The following is a 23331-nucleotide window of genomic DNA, read 5'->3' as shown; positions in this document are numbered from 1 at the left end:
GTTTAAAAGCTTAAAAAAAAAAACAAAACATTTCCCTGTCATAGGTGACCCCCCTCTAACAGAGCATCACAAAGGATGACTTGTCTTCAGCTATACAGATGCACCTCCCACAAGACAGGTCCCCACGTCTCTTCCTACCTGTGGACCATGAGAGGTTCTTCTCTCCCCAAATCACCGTCCCAGCAGCCCCTTCCTGCTTGGAGGTGTGCGGAGTACCATGTCTTTTTGGCACAAAAGAAGTCTGCCAGCTCAAAGAACAGGAGGAAGTGCCTGTAAGAATAAGAAAGCTGGGGTCCCTTGCGTGGTCTTTCTTCTGCAGCACAGAAAACCTCCAACAAGATCTGCTTCATGACTTAATCTAAGATTGGGGTCTCACTGCCCTCCTCAGGAGTCAAAGAAGTCTAGACACCCAGACAGCTTTCCATTAGGGCAAACTAACTCCTTGATTTCACCGGCCAGACGATGCAAGCTTTTCAGGACTAGCTGCTACCCTCTCAATCATCTCATGCATCACCCAGGCTGTCCGCAAGCTCCGGGTGAAGAGTGAATATTTAGTTTTCAGAGTTGAGATTAATAGCATAGTTGTAACTGTAAATTTCAAAAGTCCAGAGCACACACACTGTGGTTAGAATAAAAATAACCGGGACAGAGAATCTTTGAAGAAGTCGTGGAACTGGCCAGACAGGCACCCGGGGCTCACAGGCTGCTTTCTTCCTTATTTTTCCTGGGGGAAAAGTGAAGGGGAAGATGTGCTGGGCCAGGAAACAGGGGGTGGGGCTAAAAGCTGCTTCATCTGGGAGCTTCAAGTTAATTATAAAAGCAGAACTAGCCTCATCCTCCCACCTTTGCTTGGCCATACATAAGTAACACCACCTCTAAGTTCTCCCCACTAATGCCATAAACTCATTTTCTCCGGCTCCCTGGCTGTGCAATTTTGCGGCTTTTGCCAGCAGCCCCCATGTCACACACCGCCCCCACACTGATAGACCATGTCTAGCTCACACCCATTAACTCGCAGGGGAAGGAATTTTCGCCTATGCCTGCAGATTCCTGAAAGAGACAGAAGAAGTCCCAGGGGACTTTGCAACAGTCTCTTTTGACCTCAGTAGGTTCACTTCCCTGCTGCTGCTGCTGCTGCTAAGTTGCTTCAGTCGTGTCCGACTCTGTGTGGCCCCACAGACGGCAGCCCACCAGGCTCCTCTGTCCCTGGGATTCTCCAGGCAAGAACCCTGGAGTGGGCTGCCATTTCCTTCTCCATTCACTTCCCTCCGCACCTGCAAACACAGGGACTAGTTGCCCTGGCAGCACCCTGCTGCTGCTGCTAAGTCACTTCAGTCGTGTCCAACTCTGTGTGGCCCCACAGACGGCAGCCCACCAGGCTCCTCTGTCCCTGGGATTCTCCAGGCAAGAACCCTGGAGTGGGTTGCCATTTCCTTCTCCATTCACTTCCCTCCGCACCTGCAAACACAGGGACTAGTTGCCCTGGCAGCACCCTAGGGCCCTGGAAACCCAGCACGTCAGTGTCGTCATGTCCACAGGTGTGTGAGGCTTGGAGACACCACCTTTTATTAAATCACAGGCTCCGCCTCATAAGACCAGTTGGTCTGTGGATGCCTGAGGATCTCGCTTAAGCAAGTCCACATGGCTCCAAGGACTCAGGAAGCTGCCAGGGCACAGGCTGCCATGGCCATCGGGCAAGTCCTCCACTGTGCAGGGGGCTCTGGTCCAATTAAGGCCACGATTCCTGCCAAAGATCCAGAGGGTGAGAACTTATCCTTTAAGATTTTCAAGTGTACTCTGAAGAAAAGGAGAAGAAGATCGAAGGAGTGTTTGAAATTCCAGCTGCACTCAAAACACCACTGCTCTCAAAACTTGGTAAATTTCAACTACTGAGTAACCAAAAGATACCCAAGCAAAGAAAGTGCTATTTTCAAGAGATAGCACCAAAAATGGCTTACCTGGTAAATTCGCACCCAATATGCCTTCTCCCTAAACTGCCTTCACAACAAACAAGCTTGTTAAAACAGTTATTAAAAAAGTATTAGTTGGAAATATTGCTTAGTTATCTAGGGCAATATTAAGCTTAAATAAGTACTCTTTTTTTGTTTAGTACTCTTGATTAGAAAGTTATGAAGCCATAAATAAGCTGATATTAGAGAAAAATACAACTCCGGTAGTATACGTTTACCAGTAATTTTAAATTACAGCAAGAGTAAACCATAAACAAGCGGAAAAAAAAAATCAACTGCCGATCAGCACTCCTTCTAAATATTACCACTTTTAAAGAGACAGACTTTCCTAAGACTACAACTGTATCTAATGAGCATACTGGACAGGGCAAGTCATTTAATCTGATACAAGCACTTTTTCTTTCCAACGTTTACATCTTCAAGGGCACCAGGAAAAACCGCCCCCAGATACATCCCATCACGTTGCTGATTCTGTGCTCGGTGCCCTTCCCTTTCCCACCGTCAGCCTGCTCACAGTTTCACTTGTTGAAAAGTGCACCATGCACACGCAGGGCAGCTCACTCTGCGCGCGCTTGGCCTCCTAACCCGACTGTCTGCGGCTACAGGCACTGACCAGATTTCTTTGTGCTTTAACATTTCCTGTCCCTCCCACTGCTAACCCTACAGAGCTTCAAGAACAGCAGGGCTCACTAAAACCTCCAGATTCGGCCAAGGAAAACCTGCATTTTCACACCAGCTCTACCCCACAGCAGGGAGGGTTACCTGCAGCCTGGATACCAGGGAGGAGTCCTCACCTTCAACAAGCGCATCTTCACCAGCACCTTCTGTTGCCACATCGTGCTAACATTAACGCCCTCACTTCTTCTAGGACTTGCGTCCACCCACCCGATACTTTAACAAGTCCTCTTTCTCTGCTTCTCACACGTGCAGGCCAACAGGCAAAGGAAAGAAACAAACACTGCCAAAAAAAAAAAAAAAAGAGCATGATGGAGACCCCAGAAGTGGACTTGGCTCAGCTCCCTTGCCACTCTGGACTTTAATAATACCAGATCTATAGCTCCACTGCCAGTTTGGATTAAAAGGAGACCCACACAGAAAACACACCGTATTCAAGCTCTACTCTTCTAGAATATCCTAAGTGAGCAGCTTTTTGAACCACATCAAACTGAAAGCTGTCCCTCTCTAAGTCAAATGAGTGTGATTGCCCAAGAAGACTCTGTTAATGCTTTAAAAGTCATCCATCCACATTGCAAGTTTAGAAAATTTTAAGCCCCCATGAAACTTAAAAAAACTACATCTTAATGGCAATTTCAGTATATAATCTGCCACTTTTCATTCAAGCCCACAGAGAAAGCAGCAGCAACAGTAATTAAATTTACATCCTTAGATGTCCTTAAGTGTCAAAATAAATTTCTACAAACCACAGGTAACGGTAACTGAACAATTTCACAACAGTGCCCATCTGATTACAGGTTTCTCGGGAGTATAAAGTGAGTACCCAGGATGTTTCTCAGCAGGGCTTCCATCTAGCATCATGAAATCACCTGGTAAACCTGTATTTATCATTTTTCAAAAATCCGTGTTTCATTTTCCTTTTAATTACCACAAACAATCTCTAAAGGGACATTTAGAGAGGTTCTGATGACATTATCCTCATTGCTGGAACCTGGCTATAAATTATTTGGAGGGGGGCCTTCACCCCCACTTTTTAAAAAATTGCACTAATTCTATAACTGTCTTAACCTTTGTGTGAAGGGAAGGGAGAGAAACAGGGGAGAGAAAACAAAGAAAAACAGCAGCTTGTGGCACCATGAAGAAAACCATCATACAGGTGCCGTGAAACAGCCACCACTCCTCAACTCTGGATTCGAGCTCTGGGTAAAATGGCCTTAAAATACACATTCAAATATAAAGCCCCAATGGAACAAGGATATGTGGCAATTATTTAGAGCCTCATCTACAGGATGTATCAATCCTATTATCTGAGTTAAACTAAAAGAACAAGCAAGGGAGAATGCCCACACTTGTCTTCTTGATAACAGCCATCCTAACAGGCATAAGATGATATCTACCACCTTCTGCCTTAAATTCTGAGCCTTTACAGGCTTTCTCCATTAGAACTGAGCTGAAAAGTGGCAGGAGATAATGCTTCGGGTTAAAATAATCTGCCCCAAAATGGGAAGGAGTCTTGGGCATCCATATGGGTGTCCTAAAGACAAAGAGGAATCATTACCACACCTTCAGGACGATACCCATAGCCACCAAGTGGCTGCAGCAGAGGCTGAGCATATGGATTCTCCCTCCCCCAGCTCAACTTTCACTAACACAAAAGGGAGTTAGTGAAGGGAGGGCAGGGCCCTCATCCAGGCAATCAGATGTTGAGAACTAATGTTCAGTCACTAAGTCGTGTCTGACTCTGCGACCCCATGGACTGTAGCCCGCCAGGCTCCTCTGTCCATGGAATTCTCCAGGCTAGAATACTGGAGTGGGTTGCCATTCCCTTCTCCAGGGGATCTTCCCAACCCAGGGATCGAACCTGTATCTCCTTCATTGCAGGCAGATTCTTTACTGCCTAAGACACTAGGGAAGCCCTGGAAACCAAATCACCATTTAAAACATCTCTATGGGACTTCACCAGAGAAGGCGATGGCACCCCACTCCAGTACTCTTGCCTGGAAAATCCCATGGGCAGAGGAGCCTGGTAGGCTGCAGTCCATGGGGTCGTGAAGAGTTGGACATGACTGAGCGACTTCACTTTCACTTTTCACTTTCATGCATTGGAGAAGGAAATGGCAACCCACTCCAGTGTTCTTGCCTGAAGAATCCCAGGGACAGGGAGCCTGGTGGGCTGCCATCTATGGGGTCGCACAGAGTCGGACACGACTGAAGCAATTTAGCAGCAGCAGCAGCATGGGACTTGACACTCCAAGCTCCAACTAATCCCAAAACCTCAGGCTAACAGCTTAGATTAGAAGTGCCAACCTCTGATTTGAAGAAAAAAAAAAAAAAACACTGGTAAATGTAATTTCTCCTGAAAGATTCTAACTTACCTTCGCAAACAAACTTTAGTCCACTAAAGTGGACTAAAGGGGTGGGTGGCTAAGATCCGGAACAGTACAGGAGGGCCCTGGCTGGCCTGGGGGAGCTGTGCTGAGCTGCTCAGTCGAGTCTGACTCCTTGTGACCCCATGGTCTCCTCTGTCCATGGGGATTCTCCAGGCAAGAATACTGGAGTGGATTGCCATGCCCTCCTCCAGGGATCTTCCCAACCCAGGGATGGAACACAAGTCTCCTGCATTGCAAGCAGATTCGTCACCATCTGAGCCACAGGGAAGCCCAATAATACTGGAGTGGGTAGCCTATCTGTTCTCCAGGGGATTTTCCTCACCCAGGAATTGAACCAGGGTCTCCTGCATTGCAGGTAAATTCTTTACCAGCTGAGCTACCAGGGAAGCCTGCTGGGGAAGCTAAGACCATATAAATCTTTTAAATTTAAGAATGACTGTTTTAAAAACCAAAGATTTCTGGTCTAGATAGGCTTGTGACAGGATGTATGACCCAGAATAACTCCAGAAAGGAAACCCAAGTCTTCTGTTTGGAGCCTATTGTAATAAGCAGATTCTGCTACTGAACTAAGAATCTGCAGATTCTCTTCTGCAATCAGCCTCTGAAAGTCAGCACTAAAAACCATCATTTCACCTACAACAGTAATTCCTGGTGCACACAACAGTATGCTACTTAGTGCATCAAGAAAAATACAGGACTGGCCCTGTTACCCAGAGTCCAACTCCTCTGCAGGGCTTGGGAGGTAAGAGCACCCTCAACATGTATCCATGATGACCAACAGAAACATACCAAATAATTTTAAAAGATGGGCAAAAGCAGATTTGTCAAGAGACAAATATGAATGAACAGTTCTCTAACTAATTATACACTGATGACAACTTTAAAATGTTAAATCGATGATACAGGATGCTTGGGGCTGGTGTACTGGGATGAACCAGAGGGATGGGATGGGGAGGGAGGTGGGAGGGGGGTTCAAGATGGGGAACACATGTACACCCAGGGCAGATTCATGTCAATGTATGGAAAAACCAATACAGTAATGTAAAGTAATTAGCCTCCAATTAAAATAAATAAATTTTAAAAAATGTTAAATCAAAGTTTCTGTAGTAAGAGGAAACAAAAAAAAAAAGGGGGGGAGGAGCTGGAAAGGACCACCTTTCATCCCATGTGAACTCCATGGGGTTAATATCTTGCCCAGCCAGGAGTAGAGGCACAGTTCAGAACTCCTAACTTCTCCACCGACACTCATCCAGTCCTGACAAAGTTGCCAGAATTTCTGACATTTCTACTGACAGCCGTTTATCCTGAGCACCAATGAGTACAGCCCAGTATCACTGTTAAAATTGTAAGGCTAGTTGTCAAAATGTCAACAGCAATTAAAATAATTCCTTGAAACATCTGGCCAAAAATGGCTCAGAGTTAGAAGTGTGGTTGTAATGAATAACTTGGCAGAATACAGTTTCCCAATGCTAACAGTAAAATAAGAATTGGTTTAATGTCAAAAACTTTTCATTTGTTGAAACTCAGCAAATTAAACCCATGATCTTGGGTTTTTAGGCCACACAGCATGGCTCATAGTTTCATTGAGTTAGACAAGGCTGTGGTCCATGTGATCAGATTGGTTAGTTTTTTGTGACTGTGGTTTTCATTTTGTCTGCCCTCTGATGGAGAGGGATAAGAGGCTTAAAGGGGAAGCTTCCTGATGGGAGAGACTGACTGAGGAGGAAACTGGGTCTTGTTCTGATGGGCGGGGCCATGCTCAGTAAATCTTTAATCCAGTTTTCTGTTGAAGGGCAGGGCTGTGCTCCCTCTCTGACGTTTGACCTGAGGCCAAACTATGGTGGAGGTAATGAAGATAATGGCGACCTTTAAAAGGTCCCATGCACACAGTGCTGCACTCAGTGCCCCCAACCCTGCAGCAAGCACCTGCCAACCCACGCCTCTGCCAGAGACTCCTGGACACTCACGGCCAAGTCTGGGTCAGTCTCTTGTGGGATCACTGTTCCTTTCTCCTGGGTCCTGGTGCATACAAGCATTTGTTTGTGCCTTCCAAGAGTCTGTTTCCCCAGTCCTGTGTAGGTTCTGGTGGCTCTATGGTGGGGTTAATGGCAACCTCCTCAAAGAGGGCTTATGCCACACCCAGGTCTGCTGCACCCAGAGCCTCTGCCCCTGCAGCAGTGCACTGCTAACCCGCACCTCCGTAGGAAACACTCAAACAGAGTTCTGGCTCAGTCTCGGGTCCTGGTGTGCACACGGTTTGTTTGAGCCCTCCGAGCATCTCTGGCAGGTATGGGGTTTGACTCTAAACACAATTTCACCCTTCCTACCATCTTGCTGGGGCTTCTCCTTTTCCCTGGGATGTGAATTATCCTTTTTTGGTGGGCTCCAACATTCTCCTATTGATGGTTGTTCAGCAGCAAGTTGTAATTTTGGAGTTATTGCAGGAGAGGATGAATGCACGTCCTTCTACTCCACCATCTTTATCCTTTGCCTAACTCAATGAAACTGTAAGCCATGCTGCGTACAACCACCCAAGACAGGTCATGGAGGAGAGTTCTGACAAAATGTAGTGAACTGGAGAAGGGAATGGAAAAACACTTCAGTATTCTTGTCTTGAGAACCTCATGAACAGTATGAAAAGGCTAAAAGATAGGACACTGAAAGATGAACTCTCCAAGACAATAGGTGCCCATTATGCTACTGGGGTCGCGGAGAGTCAGACACGACTGAGCGACTGAACTGAACTGATGCTACTGGAGATCAGTGGAGAAATAACTTCAGAAACAATGAAGAGATGGACCGAGAGCAAAAACAACACCCAGTTGTGGATGTGACTGGTAATGGAAGTAAAGTCTGCGGCTGTAAAGAACAATCTTGCATAGGAACCTGGAATGTCAGGTCCATGAATCAAGGCAAATTGGAAGTGGTCAAACAGGAGATGGCAAGAGTGAACATAGACATCTTAGGAATCAGCAAACTAAAATGGACTGGAATGGGTGAATTTAACTCAGATGACCATTATATCTATTACTGTGGGCAAGAATCCCTTAGAAGAAATGGAGTAGCTATCATAGTCAACAAGAGAGTCCGAAACGCAGTACTTGGATGCAGACTCCAAAACAACAGAATGATCTCTGTTCGTTTCCAAGGCAAACCATTCAATATCACAGTAATCCAAGTCTATACCCCACCAGTAATGCTGAAGAAGCTGAGGTTTAACGATTCTATGAAGACCTACAACACCTTCTAGGTCTAACACCAAAAAAGGATGTCCTTTGCATTACGGGGGACTGGAATACAAAAGTAGGAAGTGACGAGATACCTGGAGTAACAGGCAAACTTGGCATTGGAGTATGGAATGAAGCAGGGCAAAGGCTAACAGAATTTTGCCAAGAGAATGCACTGGTCATAGCAAACACCCTCTTCCAACAACACAAGAGAAGACTCTACACATGGACATCACCAGATGGTAAACTCCAAAATCAAATTGATTATATTCTTTGCAGCCAAAGATGGAGAAGCTCTATACAGTCAACAAAAATAAGACTGAGAGCTGACTGTGGCTCCAGTCGTGAACACCTTATTGCCAAATTCAGACTCAAATTGAAAAGTAGGGAAAACCACTAGATTATTCAGGTATGACCTAAATCAAATCCCTCATGATTATACAGTGGAAGTGACAAACATATTCAAGGGATCAGATCTGATAGACAGAGTGCCTGAAGAACTATGGATGGAGGTTCATGACATTGTACAGGAGGCAGTGATCAAAACCATTTCCAAGAAAAAAAATGCAAAAAGGCAAAACAGTTGTCTGAGGAGGCCTTACAAATAGCTGAGAAAAGAAGAGAAGTGAAAGGCAAAGGAGAAAAGGAAAGATATAAGCATCTGAATGCAGAGTTCCAAAGAATAGCAAGGAAATATAAGAAAGCCTTTTTCGTGATCAGTGCTAAGAAATAGAGGAAAACAATAAAATGGGAAAGACTGGAGAGCTCTTCAAGAAAATTAGAGATACCAAAGAAACATTTCATGCAAAGATGGGCTCAATAAAGGACAGAAATGGTATGGACCTAACAAAAGCATAAGTTATTAAGAGGAGGTGGAAAGAACACACAGAAGAACTATACAAAAAAGATCTTCATGATCCAGATAACCACAATGGTGTGATCACTCATTTAGAGCCAGACATCCTGGAATGCGAACTCAAGTGGGCCTGAGGAAGCATCACTATGAACAAAGTTAGTGGAGGTGATGGAATTCCAGTTGAGCTATTTCAAATCCTAAAAGATGATGCTGTGAAAGTGTTGCACTCAATATGCCAGCAAATTTGGAAAACTCAGCAGTGGCCACAGGTCTGGGAAAGGTCTGTTTTCATTCCAACCCCAAAGAAAGACAATGCCAAAGAATGCTCAAACTACCGCATGATTTCACTCATCTCACATACTAGTAAATCATGCTCAAAATTCTCCAAGCCAGGCTTCAGCAATATGTGAACCGTGAACTTCCAGATGTTCAAGCTGGATTTAGAAAAGGCAGAGGAAGCAGAGATTAAATTGCCAACGTCCACTGGATCATCAAAAAAGCAAGAGAGTTCCAGAAAAACATCTACTTCTGCTTTATTGACTATGCCAAAGCCTTTGACTCTGTGGATCACAACAAACTGTGGAAAATTCTTCAAGAGATTGGAATACCAGACCATCTGACCTGCCTCCTGAGAAATCTGTTCGCAGGTTAAGAAGCAACAGTTAGAACTGGACATGGAACAACAGACTAGTTCCAAATCATGAATTAAGTACGTAAAGGCTGTGTATTGTAACCCTGCTTATTTAACTTACATGCAGAGTACATCATGCTAAATGCTGGGCTGGATGAAGCACAAGCTGGAATCAAGATTGCAGGGAGAAATATCAGCAACCTCAGATATGCAATTGACACCACCATTATGGCAGAAAGTGAAGAAGAAATAAAGAGCCTCTTAATGAAAGTGAAAGAGAAGAGTGAAAAAGTTGGCTTAAAACTCAACATTCAGAAAACTAAGATCATGGCATCTGGTCCCAGCACTTCACGGCAAATAGATGAAGAAGCAATGGAAACAGTGAGAGACTTTATTTTGGGGGGGCTCCAAAATCACTGCAGATGGTGACTGCAGCCATGAAATTAAAAGACGCTTGCTCCTTTAAAGAAAATCTCTGACCTATCTAGACAGCATATTAAAAAGCAGAGACATCACTTTGCCAAGAAAGTTCTATCTAGTCAAAGATATGGTTTTTCCAGTAGTCATGTATGGATGTGAGAGTTGGACTACAAAGAAAGCTGAGCACCAAAGAACTAATGCTTTTGAACTGTGCTGTTGGAAAGTACCTTGGACTTGAGAGTCCCTTGGACTGCAAGGAGATCCAACAAGTCCATCCTAAAGGAAATCAGTCCTGAATATTCATTGGAAGGGCTTATGCTGAAGCTGAAACTCCAATACTTTGGCCACCGAATGCGAAGAACTGACTTATTGGAAAAGATCCTGATGCTGGGAAAGTTGAAGGCGGGAGGAGAAGGGGATGACAGAGGATGAGATGGCTGGATGGCATCACCGACTCTATGGACATGAGTTTGAGCAAGCTCTGGGAGTTGTTGATGGATCGGGAAGCCTGGCATGCTGCAGTCCATGGGGTCGCAAACAGTTGGACATGACTGAGTGACTGAACTGAACTAAATCTTCACTCTGATCTTTAAAGTTCTTCAGACACTTAAACTCTTAATGCCAAATGCACAGGACATACAGTGGGTAATAATAAAGCACTGCCTCCAAATTTCCACTGAGGCACATTGTGTGTCAAGACATCATTCTGAGTGTTTTACATGCATTTACTCAATGTTCGCAAAAGTCTTTTTAAGCTTAATTGGCAATTCAATTGGCCCACACTACCATACTGGCTAAGTGATGCTCTCAACATCACATAGTCTAGTGGGAAAGAAACAGAGAAACTATTAAGTACACGACAAGAAGACATGTCTACAAAATGAGAAGGAAAGAACAGCTGAAATAGTATCAGGAAAGGCTGTGAAAACTGCTAAGTACTGTACAAATATTAACAATATATACATGATCTGGCATAACCCAGGAGCAAAGATAATGAAGCAAAGCTGTCAGAAAAAAAAGTACTTTGCTAACTCCAACTTCTAAAGAAATCAAGATCATCTACTTTTGTTAATAGTGCACCCAATTTTATACTTTCTACTTCTTCTTATGCACTTTTTCCATCTTCAGTAGGCTTTGAAGGTGACTGATAGCCAAAGTGAGATCCCTAAAGCATTATAATATGTCTAATCACTAAAAAGAAAATCTAGCTTGTTCATCACAAAATAAGGCAGAAAATCCACATCTAGAAATTATAAGAAAAAAGGTAAACAACAAAGTGAGAACAAAAGAGCTTTTCAGTTAATTTTTAGTGAATCATAAGATTGAGTAACCAAAAAAAGTCTCTCCCCCAAATATTCTGATTAAACAAAGGTTTTACTACAGTCTTCCAACCAAAGTGATCTGTGCTGCTCTTTTTAAAATTCTGATGACTAAGTTATAGGTAGGAAGGGGCTGAAAGAAACAGGGATGAATTAGAACACAGAATGACAGGTAACCTAACACACAGAAAGTGATGACTCAAATAATTTTAAAGGAATTTAAAACAGCATGATAGTAGCAGGTTATACAACTTTCACATTGTTACTCTACTAATCTAACTCTTCCCAACAGGACTTATTCTATAACATTAAAACTATCGCCATCAGCTTTCTCCAGGTAGAAATGTTTTAATTTAAAAAATGGAATTCTTAAAAAGTCAAAGTGACACTGACATTATAATAAAGAAAACTAAGAGCGTTCACAGTTAGAATTTCCATGTTCTCTCTTGTCCTAATAGAGACCCTGCATCAGGGCTAGGACCCACCATCACCAGGGATTAAGTTCAGTTCAATTCAGTCGCTCAGTCGTGTCCGACTCTTTGCGACCCCATGAATCACAGCACGCCAGGCCTCCCAGTCCATCACCAACTCCCAGAGTTCACTCAAACTCATGTCCATCGAGTCGGTGATGCCATCCAGCCATCTCATTCTCTGTCACCCCCTTCTCCTCCCGCCCCCAATCCCTCCCAGCATCAGACTCTTTTCCAGTGAGTCAACTCGTCGCATGAGGTGGCCAAAGTACTGGAGTTTCAGCTTCAGCATCAGTCCTTCCAATGAACACCCAGGACTGATCTCCTCTAGAATGGACTGGTTGGATCTCCTTGCAGTCCAAGGGACTCTCAAGAGTCTTCTCCAGCACCACAGTTCAAAAGCATCAATTCTTCGGCCATCAGCTTTCTTCACAGTCCAACTCTCACATCCATACATGACCATGGGAAAAACCATAGCCTTGACTAGACGGACCTTGGTTGGCAAAGTAATGTCTCTGCTTTTTAAGTCCTAAAAGGTCTCAAGAGGCCATTCTAAACCATACTCCTCTTCCTAGCCAACAATGAACTGGGGTAGCTTATAGGCAAACAGTGTTTGTAGAACAACAACAACAAAAACATTTCCAAAATGGCACATGAAATAAAATATACAAAAGTAAAATTTCAACAATATATAAAGTATCAAAACGTAGCAGGGAAAGAAAATAAGTCTTTCCTTACGTGACCAGCAGTTTTTCTCTCGTTCTCCTTCACTCTCTTGTGCTCAGATATGTTCGCTGAGTCTTTAAACTAAGGCCACGCTGGCTTAACCTAGCAATCTGACTTACTTGTCTCATAAGAGCCAGAAGAACAGGAAGGTGGGCATTTTTTTGGGTCTTCCTGATTTGTACTCTACTGACTTGAGATGAGTCAGAAGTTCTCCTTAAGTAAAACTTCTCAATGGTTCTTTCCCTCCGAACAAACATTCGGGATTGCCCTTTTCTCTGGAGCTGCTCTCCCTATCTCTTCACGGCTGCATCTAGGTGAGGAGCCTGGGAGCTGCCCTTTTAAACGGAGAAGCCTGGGCTGATGACGACTTTAGTTACGACTCAGGTGCTTTCAATTAAGCACTCTCTCCATTCTAGTTGCATCTTTTAAATGAAAAAACTAAAACTAGCTAAATAAAACTAAAGGAGTGGCAAAGCAAATTCTGTGAGTTTTGAGTGTCCAGGAGCTCGACACACGCCTATGGAGCCAGTTTATTCATCAAGAACCTCTTTGTGAAATTAATCATTTAACCTTTATACATAAAATGAATTTCATCACAACTGCATTCTGTTTCAATATCTTAATGCAGTTTACCTAGCAATGATTGCCCTAAGAAGCAATTGTGAATCTGTAATTTCTGAGAATATAAGTCTCAAGGGCAGTAAACAGCGACATAAGATTTTAACCACCGATTTGAACCCAATTTTACTTTATTTCCCTATCAATGGTGAGGCACTGGGACCCTTCCTGCATTTTGAAGGTACATCCATCTCGGCATAAAGAAATGCCTGAAAAAACAGATGTTAACACTGGAACCCCAATATATGATGATCTTATTATTTTTTGTTTGTTTTTAAAACAAACTTGGAAAGGCACAAAATCATCTACCAGGAGCTACCTAACTTCTCAGCTTATTAAAAAACTAGCTGAGCAAGTCTTAAGGCAGAGGCCAAAATACCCACACCTGAGATGAGCTTCAAATGTATATTCATCTACCCACACTAAATGGGCATGCCTGTGAGTCGCTGGCCACTGAAAACACCCCCCAAACACAAAGTCAAGAACATTATAATTAAGTTTTCATTTTCCACACCATAACCTATGAAATTAGTTAAGAAAAGAAAGCCAATTTGTCAGCCTCCCCTCTACCAACCCCTGCCCCCAATATCAGTACAAAGCATTAGGGCTGAAATGTTCAGTGGAAGTAGTACCATAATCAAAAGTATATGGACTGTGTCCAACAGGAGAATTGATGGGCCAGCAAGAGTGCAGGCATAGGGTACAGATTTATCAGCTGTTTCAGAGACACATGTGCCTGGTTATGAATTCAAATCATTAAATAAGAAGTGAACTTTTTCATTAAAAGAAGTTGGAGAAGCAACCAGAAATTTCACACAAGTTCTATACACTTAAATGTATAGACCGCTGACCACGGTCCTGAACTGACGTTTCACATTTAGGGAAGGGTGGATGGGTGTTCTTTCCTACGGAGAAGGCAATGGCAAGCCACTCCAGCACTCTTGCCTAGGAAATCCCACGGATGGAGGAGCCTGGTAGGCTGCAATCCGTGGGGTCGCTAAGGGTTGGACACGACTGAGCAACTTCACTTTCACTTTCACACATTGGAGAAGGAAATGGCAACTCACTCCAGTGTTCTTGCCTGGAGAATCCCAGGGACGGGGGAGCCTGGTGGGCTTCCATCTATGGGTTCACACAGAGTCAGACACGACTGAAGTGACTTAGCAGCAGTAGCAGCAGCAGCAGTTCTTTCCTAGGGGCTTCCTCAGAGGCTCAGCAGTAAAGAAGCCAGCCTGCAACACAAGAGACCCAGGTTCCGATCCCTGGGTTGGAAAGATTCCCTGGAGAAGGGAACAGTTACCCACTTGAGTATTTTTGCCTGGAGAATCCCATGGACAGACAAGCCTGGCAAGTTGCAGCCCATAGGCTGTCGGAGACGACTGAAGCAAACTGAGCACACATGCTGCATTTCTCTCCTAAGCCTGACTTAGGACAGAAATGCATTGACACGTGACTACTGTCCAATTCTTTCCAGGAATTCTGAAGGGGTTAGAGAGAAGGGCAAAAAGGGGGAAAGAAATAAGTGCCCACAAGCTGCTGGCGAAAGAGATTTCTGCTTGACTGTATTTGATCTTATGCTCTACCCCAAAATAATAGGACCCAAAAAGAAATATCTGATTAATACCAGACTAAATGGAGGCACAAAGGGCACAATCAGCCTTGAACTGGGTGATGGAAAGCTGTGTAAATGTCAGCCTAAACAGGAACATGGGCCAGAGCACCAGGCTGGGGAAGGGAAGCCACCTGCAGTCACTGCACCCGCATTTATCTGAGTTATAGCAAAAGTGGATCCTAGGCTTTTGCAATTTTGCCTTAAAAAAATTGAAATGTTTACACTGCGCCAAAGAGATGAAAGAGACTTTTTGCTGGGCAATTCACATGAGTTCTTGCATTTTTAAAAGTTCTATCTCATTTCTAACAGAATCTCCTCTGTGAAGTTGGGGATGGGGGTGGCCCCTGGACCACCTGCCCCTCCACCCAATTCTTAAATGAACCAAAGTTGGCTTCCAGAAAATCATTTCATTTCCTTGTCACTCTCTTCTCAGCTTCCAATCATCACGAAGTACCGGGTCATGTCACCAGCCTCACCACATGGCTAACATGCTGCCTTCTGACTAACTTCCTGGGATCAGTTACTAATTTGCATGTTCACAGAGTCTTTGAGGACATCATTTAATAAGTGATCACTAACAGCAGGTTACAGGAGCAAAAGAGAGATTGTGTCTTACAGAAGAGTTAATGAACCATAGTCCATAAAGCTTTGCTATTAGTATATCGTAAGAAATGCTGTGTCCATGAAATTAAAAGTGATCACTATGTTACACATCTACCTACTCATGAATGAAAGGGCCTCCCAGAACCATGAGCAAACCATGCTGTTAGCATAATCCATCAGGGAAGGGACGTCCAGGTGCTGATTATTCCTGGCTATGGTGCTGACATTCTGCATAAACCAGCTTTTCTGTAGTCAGTCATTCTAGCAAACACCATCATGGAATGCACCCTGTATGTCAGGAATTGTGCTGGGACCTCTATATAAAATTCTCATAACAACCCTCTGCAGTAAATACTAGCATGTCCATTTTACAGAGAAGGAAACAGTCTTGGTATTAATAACTATTCCAAAGGCACACAGCCTAGAAGTGGCTGAACTGGGGTCATTAGTCTATACCCTGAGGCCCTACAACCCTGACCCCAGGGCAGGGAACACTGGCTGCTGGTCTGAAGTGATGGTGAAGGGGAGCACAAGTCCTTTCCAGGCATCACCATAAAATGTGCGACCTTGCTCATAAATGACCTGGGGTACCTTTCATCTCAAAAGGACAAGTATTTCTTCTTAGATATACAAGGGCATGTACACCAACACATACCCGCACACATACACACACAACCTCATTCAGTTTTCTCTAACACCAAGCCACCTGGTTATGGACCCTTCTCATTGTGAGAACTTTTCTACCAGGATTCTCCCCCATAGTTTACCATCTTCACAGCCTGCACGCTAATATGCATTCACACCCTTCTTCACAGGGGCAAAAACACAAAGAGCTGGGCTTAAACACTGTATCCAGTCAGTGTGAGGGAACAGATAGCCTTTGTCACTGGCTCCAAAACACTGGTGGATTGACATGTCCTAGAACACCTCAGACCTGCAGTGGAAAGGGCCAAATTCTTGTTTCCCTGACTCTGACGCTTCCTTCTCTAGGAACATGCAAGCAAACAAGCCAGACTCTCAGAACATGTGTTATTAGCTCACAGACACCGCACTTCCCACGGCCAGAGAGGCTCATGCCACCTCCGAGCAATCACCCTTTATTTTCACCTCGGGTCAATGGCCCCTGCAACTGACTGTGGAAACGAGCATTTGCAAGGCCCTCTCCTCAGTCTCCATCCATCACTAAAGGTTTTCCTTCAAGAAAATCCTAGTCCTAAGGCAACACTGCAGTGAGAAGCAACATCAACAGTCACACAAAGGTGTTCTCTCGAATAGACCTAACCTCATTTCCCGTTCCATTTCCTGTGTGTTTACATGGATTCCTGAGCCCCACTTTCCATCAACACACTGTTTTCTAAGGTGCCATCTTCTTAGGTCGTCAGCTCCCAGGTAACCTGGAACATTTCAACCAGCTACACTGCAGCATCAACAGGTGAGCTCCACACTGCCCAACCTCCGGGAATGCCAGTCTGATTGAGTCATTTCCTTGCTTCAAACCCTTCAGTGTGCTCCCAGGGCCTGAGAATAAAGTCCAAAGGCCGTGCATGACCCAGCCACTGCTTCTCTCTCCCGCATCCCCTAATGCCAGGCCCTCCTCTGCTTCATGCACACAACACAGATGTCTCTTAGCCCCCAGACCCACAAGCTCTCTCTGCTACCCACACCGCTTTATCCCATCCCTTCTCCAATAACTCCCAGGAAGGCACTTCCCACCTCCCAGGTGAGAAGAGGTATACACTCCCTCACCGCTGCCTATTCCCCATCTACCACCTTGGAAATCAATTAGTGAAGAGTCATGTGTTTCGGGAGTATCTCCCCCGTTTCACTAGAAGCTTCGTGAGGTCACGACTATCTCTGTCTTGCCCACCTTCGTATCTTCAGCACCCGGGGTGCTGCTTCTCAGGCATCAGACCCAACACACGTTGAGTGTCTGCTGTCTGACACGGTAAACCTGTGACTCTTGTTGAATCAGGGAGTCAAAGACAAGCCTCAATGATAAATATGCCAAGATTTACATACTCTTTTTTTTAAATTATGTAGCTGCTGTGCGGAGAAGGCAATGGCAAGCCACTCCAGTACTCTTGCCTAGAAAATCCCATGGACAGAGGAGCCTGGTAGGCTGCAGTCCATGGGGTCGCTACGAGTCAGACATGACTGAGCGACTTCACTTTCACTTTTCACTTTCACACATTGGAGAAGGAAATGGCAACCCACTCCAGTGTTCTTGCCTGGAGAATCCCAGGGACGGGGGAGCCTGGTAGACTGCCGTCTATGGGGTCACACAGAGTCGGACCTGACTGAAGTGACTTAGCAGCAGCAGCAGCTGCTGCTGTGATTCATAAAATATCAATTCCCTGAAAAGCTTCACTGAATTCATGGCTGCTGTTTTGCTAGTTATTCTCTTCACCAATGAAGTCTAGACATTCATTTATGAATGATATTAAAAGCAGTCTTCATTAATAGAACATTTAAATGACATCCACTAATTGAGCCTATTGTTAATCAGGGCAACTGTTTTCCCCCTCTTGCCAGTAAAGTAAGCCCATTAGGGCAGCAAAGTATGAATGAAACGCTTTATATTGAGTTGAAAATCCTTTTAGCTACTAAGCCTTTTTTCTACCATGCTAAGAATCCCTGAAAGTTTCAAGTTCTAACACACACAGTGAAAAGCAAAGTTAACGCACAAGTCCTTGCACAGGCATTGTGAGTGGATCCTCACTGATTTGACTTTCTTCAAAATTTACCTGGAAAAACTGCTCATAACATTTTCACTGGGGTCCATGAGGTCTTTTTTTTTTTTTTTTTAATAAGAGATCTAGAGGTTTAAGCATAAGTCACAACAAAAGAATACTGATATGGTCACCCTTCAGTCAAATGTGCAACTGTTTTCAAAGATGTATTTTCCTCTTTCGTTCAAAATATATGTACTGAGCCTCCACTAATGTATTAGAAGCACCAGGTTAACACACAAAGACAAGTTCCTGCCCTCAGGAGTTAACTGACACACAGCAGGCAGCACTGAGTACTTTATGAGGGTCAGCACAGGTGCCCTGAGAAGGGCCAGGGCAGAGATGTGCCTAAGAGCAAATCGCAGAAATGTGGTTAGAGGGACACTCCAATCTAGCTCATCATGACTACTCGAAACACAGCCTGTTACCCTCAACTTGCAGAGACCACAAAGTCCATAGATTTGGGGAATCAAGGGGAAAGTCAAATGCACTTTATTCAAACAAAAAACCATACATCATCTCTCTCGTGTGTTTGATTATTAAGTACATGAAAATTACAACCATTGTCATGTTAAACTATTGTTTTTTAGACACCAAAACCTTAAAGGGTTGATGTAAGTCTATGAGACTTTGTAAGTTTACACAAATACTGACAATAAGATAAAATATGAAGTAGGTCAAACACTGTTGATATTACTAGTGTATGCTGCTGCTAAGTCGCTTCAGTCGTGTCTGACTCTTCGCAACCCCATGGACTGCAGCCTACCAGGCTCCTCCATTCATGGGATTTTCCAGGCAAGAGTACTGGAGTGGGTTGCCATTGCCTTTTCCACTAGTGTATGCAAGCAGCTTTAATAAAGGTGCACCAAAAATTAGTACTGCAATCATATACTAGGAAATTTAATTTTGCTGCTTTTTAAAAATTGACGCAAGAAGTGATGGAAAAAGATTTGGAATATAGTGATTATCCCAAGCTAGATATACAATTTTTAAATCTAAATGAATCTTTTTCCATTTTATGGGTTTTACTTAAGCCTTTTAAAGGCTTTATACTCAGTACCCTGCTATTGCATAACTAACACTACACTAACAGTGCCTTACCATAATACATCTGATACAAATAAACTGTTTCCCAGCTTGTACTAATACAATGGTAATAAACAGAAAAGCCACAGCCTTCAGTCCTCTGAAAGTAGGGAGCAGATTAATTATGCATAAATAAAATAAGCCAGCCCAAAACTGTACCTGCTTTCACAACATTTTTAATCACAAATGAACCTGAAAAATTAACATTCACTTAGAATTCAATTCTAGCTACTATACTAGGATTAAATGAGGTGGCATGTATAAAATGCCAAATGACTCTATAATTATCATTCCCATTTAAGAGGGGAAAAATCAGGCCTTACATCAGTGGAGGAGTCCACATCCCACATCCAGTTAAGGTGGCAGAGCTGGAACTCAAACCCACATCTTTCCACCAAACTGAGACTGTGTAACCCAGTATTCCTCACTCAACCCGCTGCTGCTAAGTCGCTTCAGTCGTGTCTGACTCTGTGCGACCCCATAGACGGCAGCGCACCAGGCTCTGCCATCCCTGGGATTCTCCAGGCAAGAACACTGGAGTGGGTTGCCATTTCCTTCTCCAATGCGTGAAAGTGAAAATTGAAAGTGAAGTCTCTCAGTCGTGTCCGACTAGTAGCGACCCCATGGACTGCAGCCTACCAGGCTCCTCTGTCCATGGGATTTTCTAGGCAAGAGTACTGGATTGGCTTGCCATTGCCTTCTCCAACTCAACCCGCTAGAATGGTATTTATAATGATGCCTGTTTTCTGAGGAGAGGATGGAGAGCTTTCATTAGGTTCTCAAAGAGACCCACTGTACCCCCTCGAAGCGGGGAACCCCTGCACCAGTGTAAGAGCCAGAAAATGTGCACTGGACTCCAACCCCTGCCACAAAGACTACCATTTCTCTACTCGACACTTTCAGTCTTGCTTTAAAATTCTCAGAGCAAGTCAAGATTTCCACTCTTGGACAATTTCCAGCATCCCCTGTCACAGGTTAAGTTACACAATAAATTGCAATACTGTATCACTTTACATCCAATTCTGAGATTTCACAAATACTGACCAATGTTATTTAGTCATTCCACTTTTCAAAATGTGTTTCAATCAACCAATCCTCATTGCAGTGCCTATGAAATAAGCTATCATTATATCCACTTCCAAGAAAATAAAACACTGTCACCCTGAGGCCAAGCAATAAACCAGTTACAGGATCCCGATCAAAGTGAGAAGTTCCTGACTTCCTCCACCTGGGATCTGCAAGACCATGTTATGTACCATGAAGCATACTCCCAGCTTCCCAGAAAACACAGGCAACTAACTGTACCACCCTCTCTACCAATAGCAACACTATATTGGAATCTAATAGCATTAATAAATCATTAAGTTGGGTCATATCCCCAGGTAGCTCTGTGACAGGTGTGGTGCTCAGCTTAACTCTTGGTACTCTGTTCTCAGGATCAATCTGAACTTTGGATCCATCCTAAATTCCTGATCAAAAAAGGGGAGTGTTCGTGTGACAATAAACTTTACCTTGAAGTTCACTGGTCATACTCCTCACTTTACAGATTATTAAACTGACCTCAGAAGAATCAACTCATCCAAAGTCTCACAGTTCAGAAGCACAGGCAGTTCTAGAAAACAGATTTCCAGACACCTGTCCAGGATCCCCACGCTCACCAGGCATTGGGGAATGGGTCCTGGTTACTGCCAGAGGGTTGGCCAACCGCTAGGGTTTGCGCCATCTCTGCCAGGCTAGGACTTGACTCTTCTCATTCTGTACCAGATCCAGTCTTTGCCTGCAGCCTGGCGTCCCCAGGGGGTTACTGTCAGAGCACTGGCCTCAGTCTGCACGTTCTGAGGTGCAAAGACAATTACTTACTAAAGCTAACCCCATCAGAGAGGAGGAAAATATAACTCTAGCACTGAGGAACTAACTTCACAAGGAGGCGGTTCTGTTGGGATAATGTTTTATTTATGGCCCTGCCTGATCAAGATGACTTCCCCACAAGAAACGTCCAAAGCAAACAATCAAAAACACCAAGAAGCTTACGCTTCCTTAATTGTCCTCCAAAGACAGGAAAAAGCCAGAGAAAACAGACGGGAGGACACCAAGTCAGTCTCGATGTATCAGGACGCGACCTACAAGTTTCACACGAATATTCTTCCAAGAAACCAGGGTGGACGAATAAACCAGGATGGACACAGTCTCCCGAAGAAGGGCCTAACATTCCCTATTCAGTCTGGCGACCGGCACGCATCTGGACACCCGGAACGAGTCCAAATGGGAAATGCAGAAGCTCAATTCAGCACTGCCGGCCCAGAGCTAGGAGTCCCCCTCTCTGGAAGAACCGACGCGGGGGGAACAGCCAAAATCACCCTCCCGCGATCCTGGGGCGGATGCCACGGAAACCCAGCGCGCAACTTCGCGGGTACTGCTCCAACTGCCCCCCCCCCACACACACCCACTCTCCTCTCACACCCATCCCTTCACCCCATTGCCCCTGTGCCCAAGCGCGACGGCGCGAAGCAACGCCCACTTCGGAGAAGGAAGTCTTAGTTGTGGGGACAGACCAGGTGGTCGTGTCACACCCATTCACACACCCAGCGGAGCAAATCCAGACCTGAAGGAGTCTGCTGCTTTGATACTGTATAGGCACACTGTCAGGCAGCACATGTACACGAACACACACACACACACACAAGTGACAGCCACGGGGAAACCAATGACCCACTGCGAGGCTCCCAGCTGTCATCACCCGGGGCACGGCGCACCGCACCTGGGGTCCCTTCCCCGCTCCACGCCCCAGCGCACACTGCCCACCACTCGCGTGCGGGGTAGAGAGCTGGGGTCGCCTGGCAGCCCGGCCCAGAGGGGTCGAGGCGGGGAAGGCAGGGCCCACCTCCTCGTCCTGCTCCTCCTGGGACGCGCTGCTGCCCCGGGGCGCGGGGGGCGCGGCTCCTCCCGGGCGCGGCGGCGGCGCTGAGACTCCACGCTCCGGCACCGAGAGCGCGGGCGCCCAGGCGGCGGCCGGCCGAGCTCCACCCGGCGGCGGCGGCGGCTGCGGCTGCTCGCGGGAGAAGCCAGGCTCCCCTTCCTCCGACAGAGTTTCCGAGCCCGAGGAGGACTCCGCCGAGGAAGCGCCGGGAGAGGACTCGGCAGCCACCGCAGAGGCGGGAGTCGGAGCACCGTGACTGCTGCAGCCGCGGGGCACCGGCTCAGGCGCCTCCGAAACTTTCTCCCCCATTTCCCTCTCGGACCCAAAGTGCGGCCCGAGGGGCGGCGGGGACGAGGCGCGCACTCAGCGCCTCCGGGGGAAGCCGCGAGCTGCTGGGCTCCGACTTGCTCTCGCTGCTGCTCCCGGGCTGCGGGGAGCCCAGCCGGCGACTACATGGCCGCGGCCGGACCGCCGGAGCCTGCAGCCAAGTTAGCAGCCGCCCGGGACTGGCGGCTGACGGGAGCTCCCTGGCGAGGAGACATGCCAGCGCCGGTCCGCGCTCCGCTCCACAGCCCTCCGGCTCTGCTCCCGAACCGCCGGGACTGCGGCTTCTCCGGCAAAACCTGCCTCTGGGACCCAACGGGGCCGGCGAAAGAGACGGGCAGCAGGGGGAGCCAATGGCAGGGCAGGCGCGCCTGTGGGCGGAGCCTACGGCGCCCCAGGCGCACCGGCGTCAGGTAGGGGAGGCGGGGCCGACGCGCGGGCTGCGGGGCCCCGCCTGCGCTCCTTCGGCCCCGGGGACCCGAGGGAGGCCCCCGGCCCTGGAGGGTCGGAGTGGAGCCCGGAATCCGAGCCGAAGGCTGGGACTCTGACTTTAGCCAAGGAGTGGCTGGCGGTCCTGGGAACCCCGCGGGGAGAGGAGATGGCCGAGGGGGGCAGTGCAACCTTGGAGAACTGGACTTTGCTTCGAAAAAGTGGAATCCAGGAAACTGACATGAAGGAGAAGTAGCGGGGCTTTAGGGGTAAAAGGAAACACAAACAGTCACGCACACGCACGCACCCACCTGCGTGCTGGAGGAGAA

The 23331-nt window shown here is 46.0% G+C and overlaps 1 protein-coding gene across 7 annotated transcripts in view; it reads right to left on the bottom strand.

The window, feature by feature from the left end:
• The window catches only part of MAST4 (microtubule associated serine/threonine kinase family member 4), a 642435-nt gene extending 619584 nt beyond the window's left edge, over window positions 1-22851 (bottom strand). For 6 of the 7 annotated variants that reach the window (XM_055421937.2, XM_055421941.2, XM_055421938.2 and 3 more), the window contains exon 1: window positions 22214-22851. In XM_055421937.2, the coding sequence (XP_055277912.2) occupies window positions 22214-22558 (345 nt within the window). In that variant the 5' untranslated portion in view covers window positions 22559-22851. Of the gene's footprint in view, window positions 1-138; window positions 2141-22213 lie in introns of those variants that run through there. The other variant, XM_055421944.2, reaches the window with a different exon arrangement.
• Window positions 22852-23331: the final 480 nt, after the last annotated feature.

The sequence above is a fragment of the Moschus berezovskii genome, chromosome 18 (genome assembly GCF_049115385.1).
Source record: "Moschus berezovskii isolate FMDL1 chromosome 18, NW_MosBer_1.0, whole genome shotgun sequence".
In the NCBI taxonomy this organism is placed as follows: Eukaryota; Metazoa; Chordata; class Mammalia; order Artiodactyla; family Moschidae; genus Moschus; species Moschus berezovskii.
This window is presented reverse-complemented; position numbering and strand designations above follow the sequence as displayed.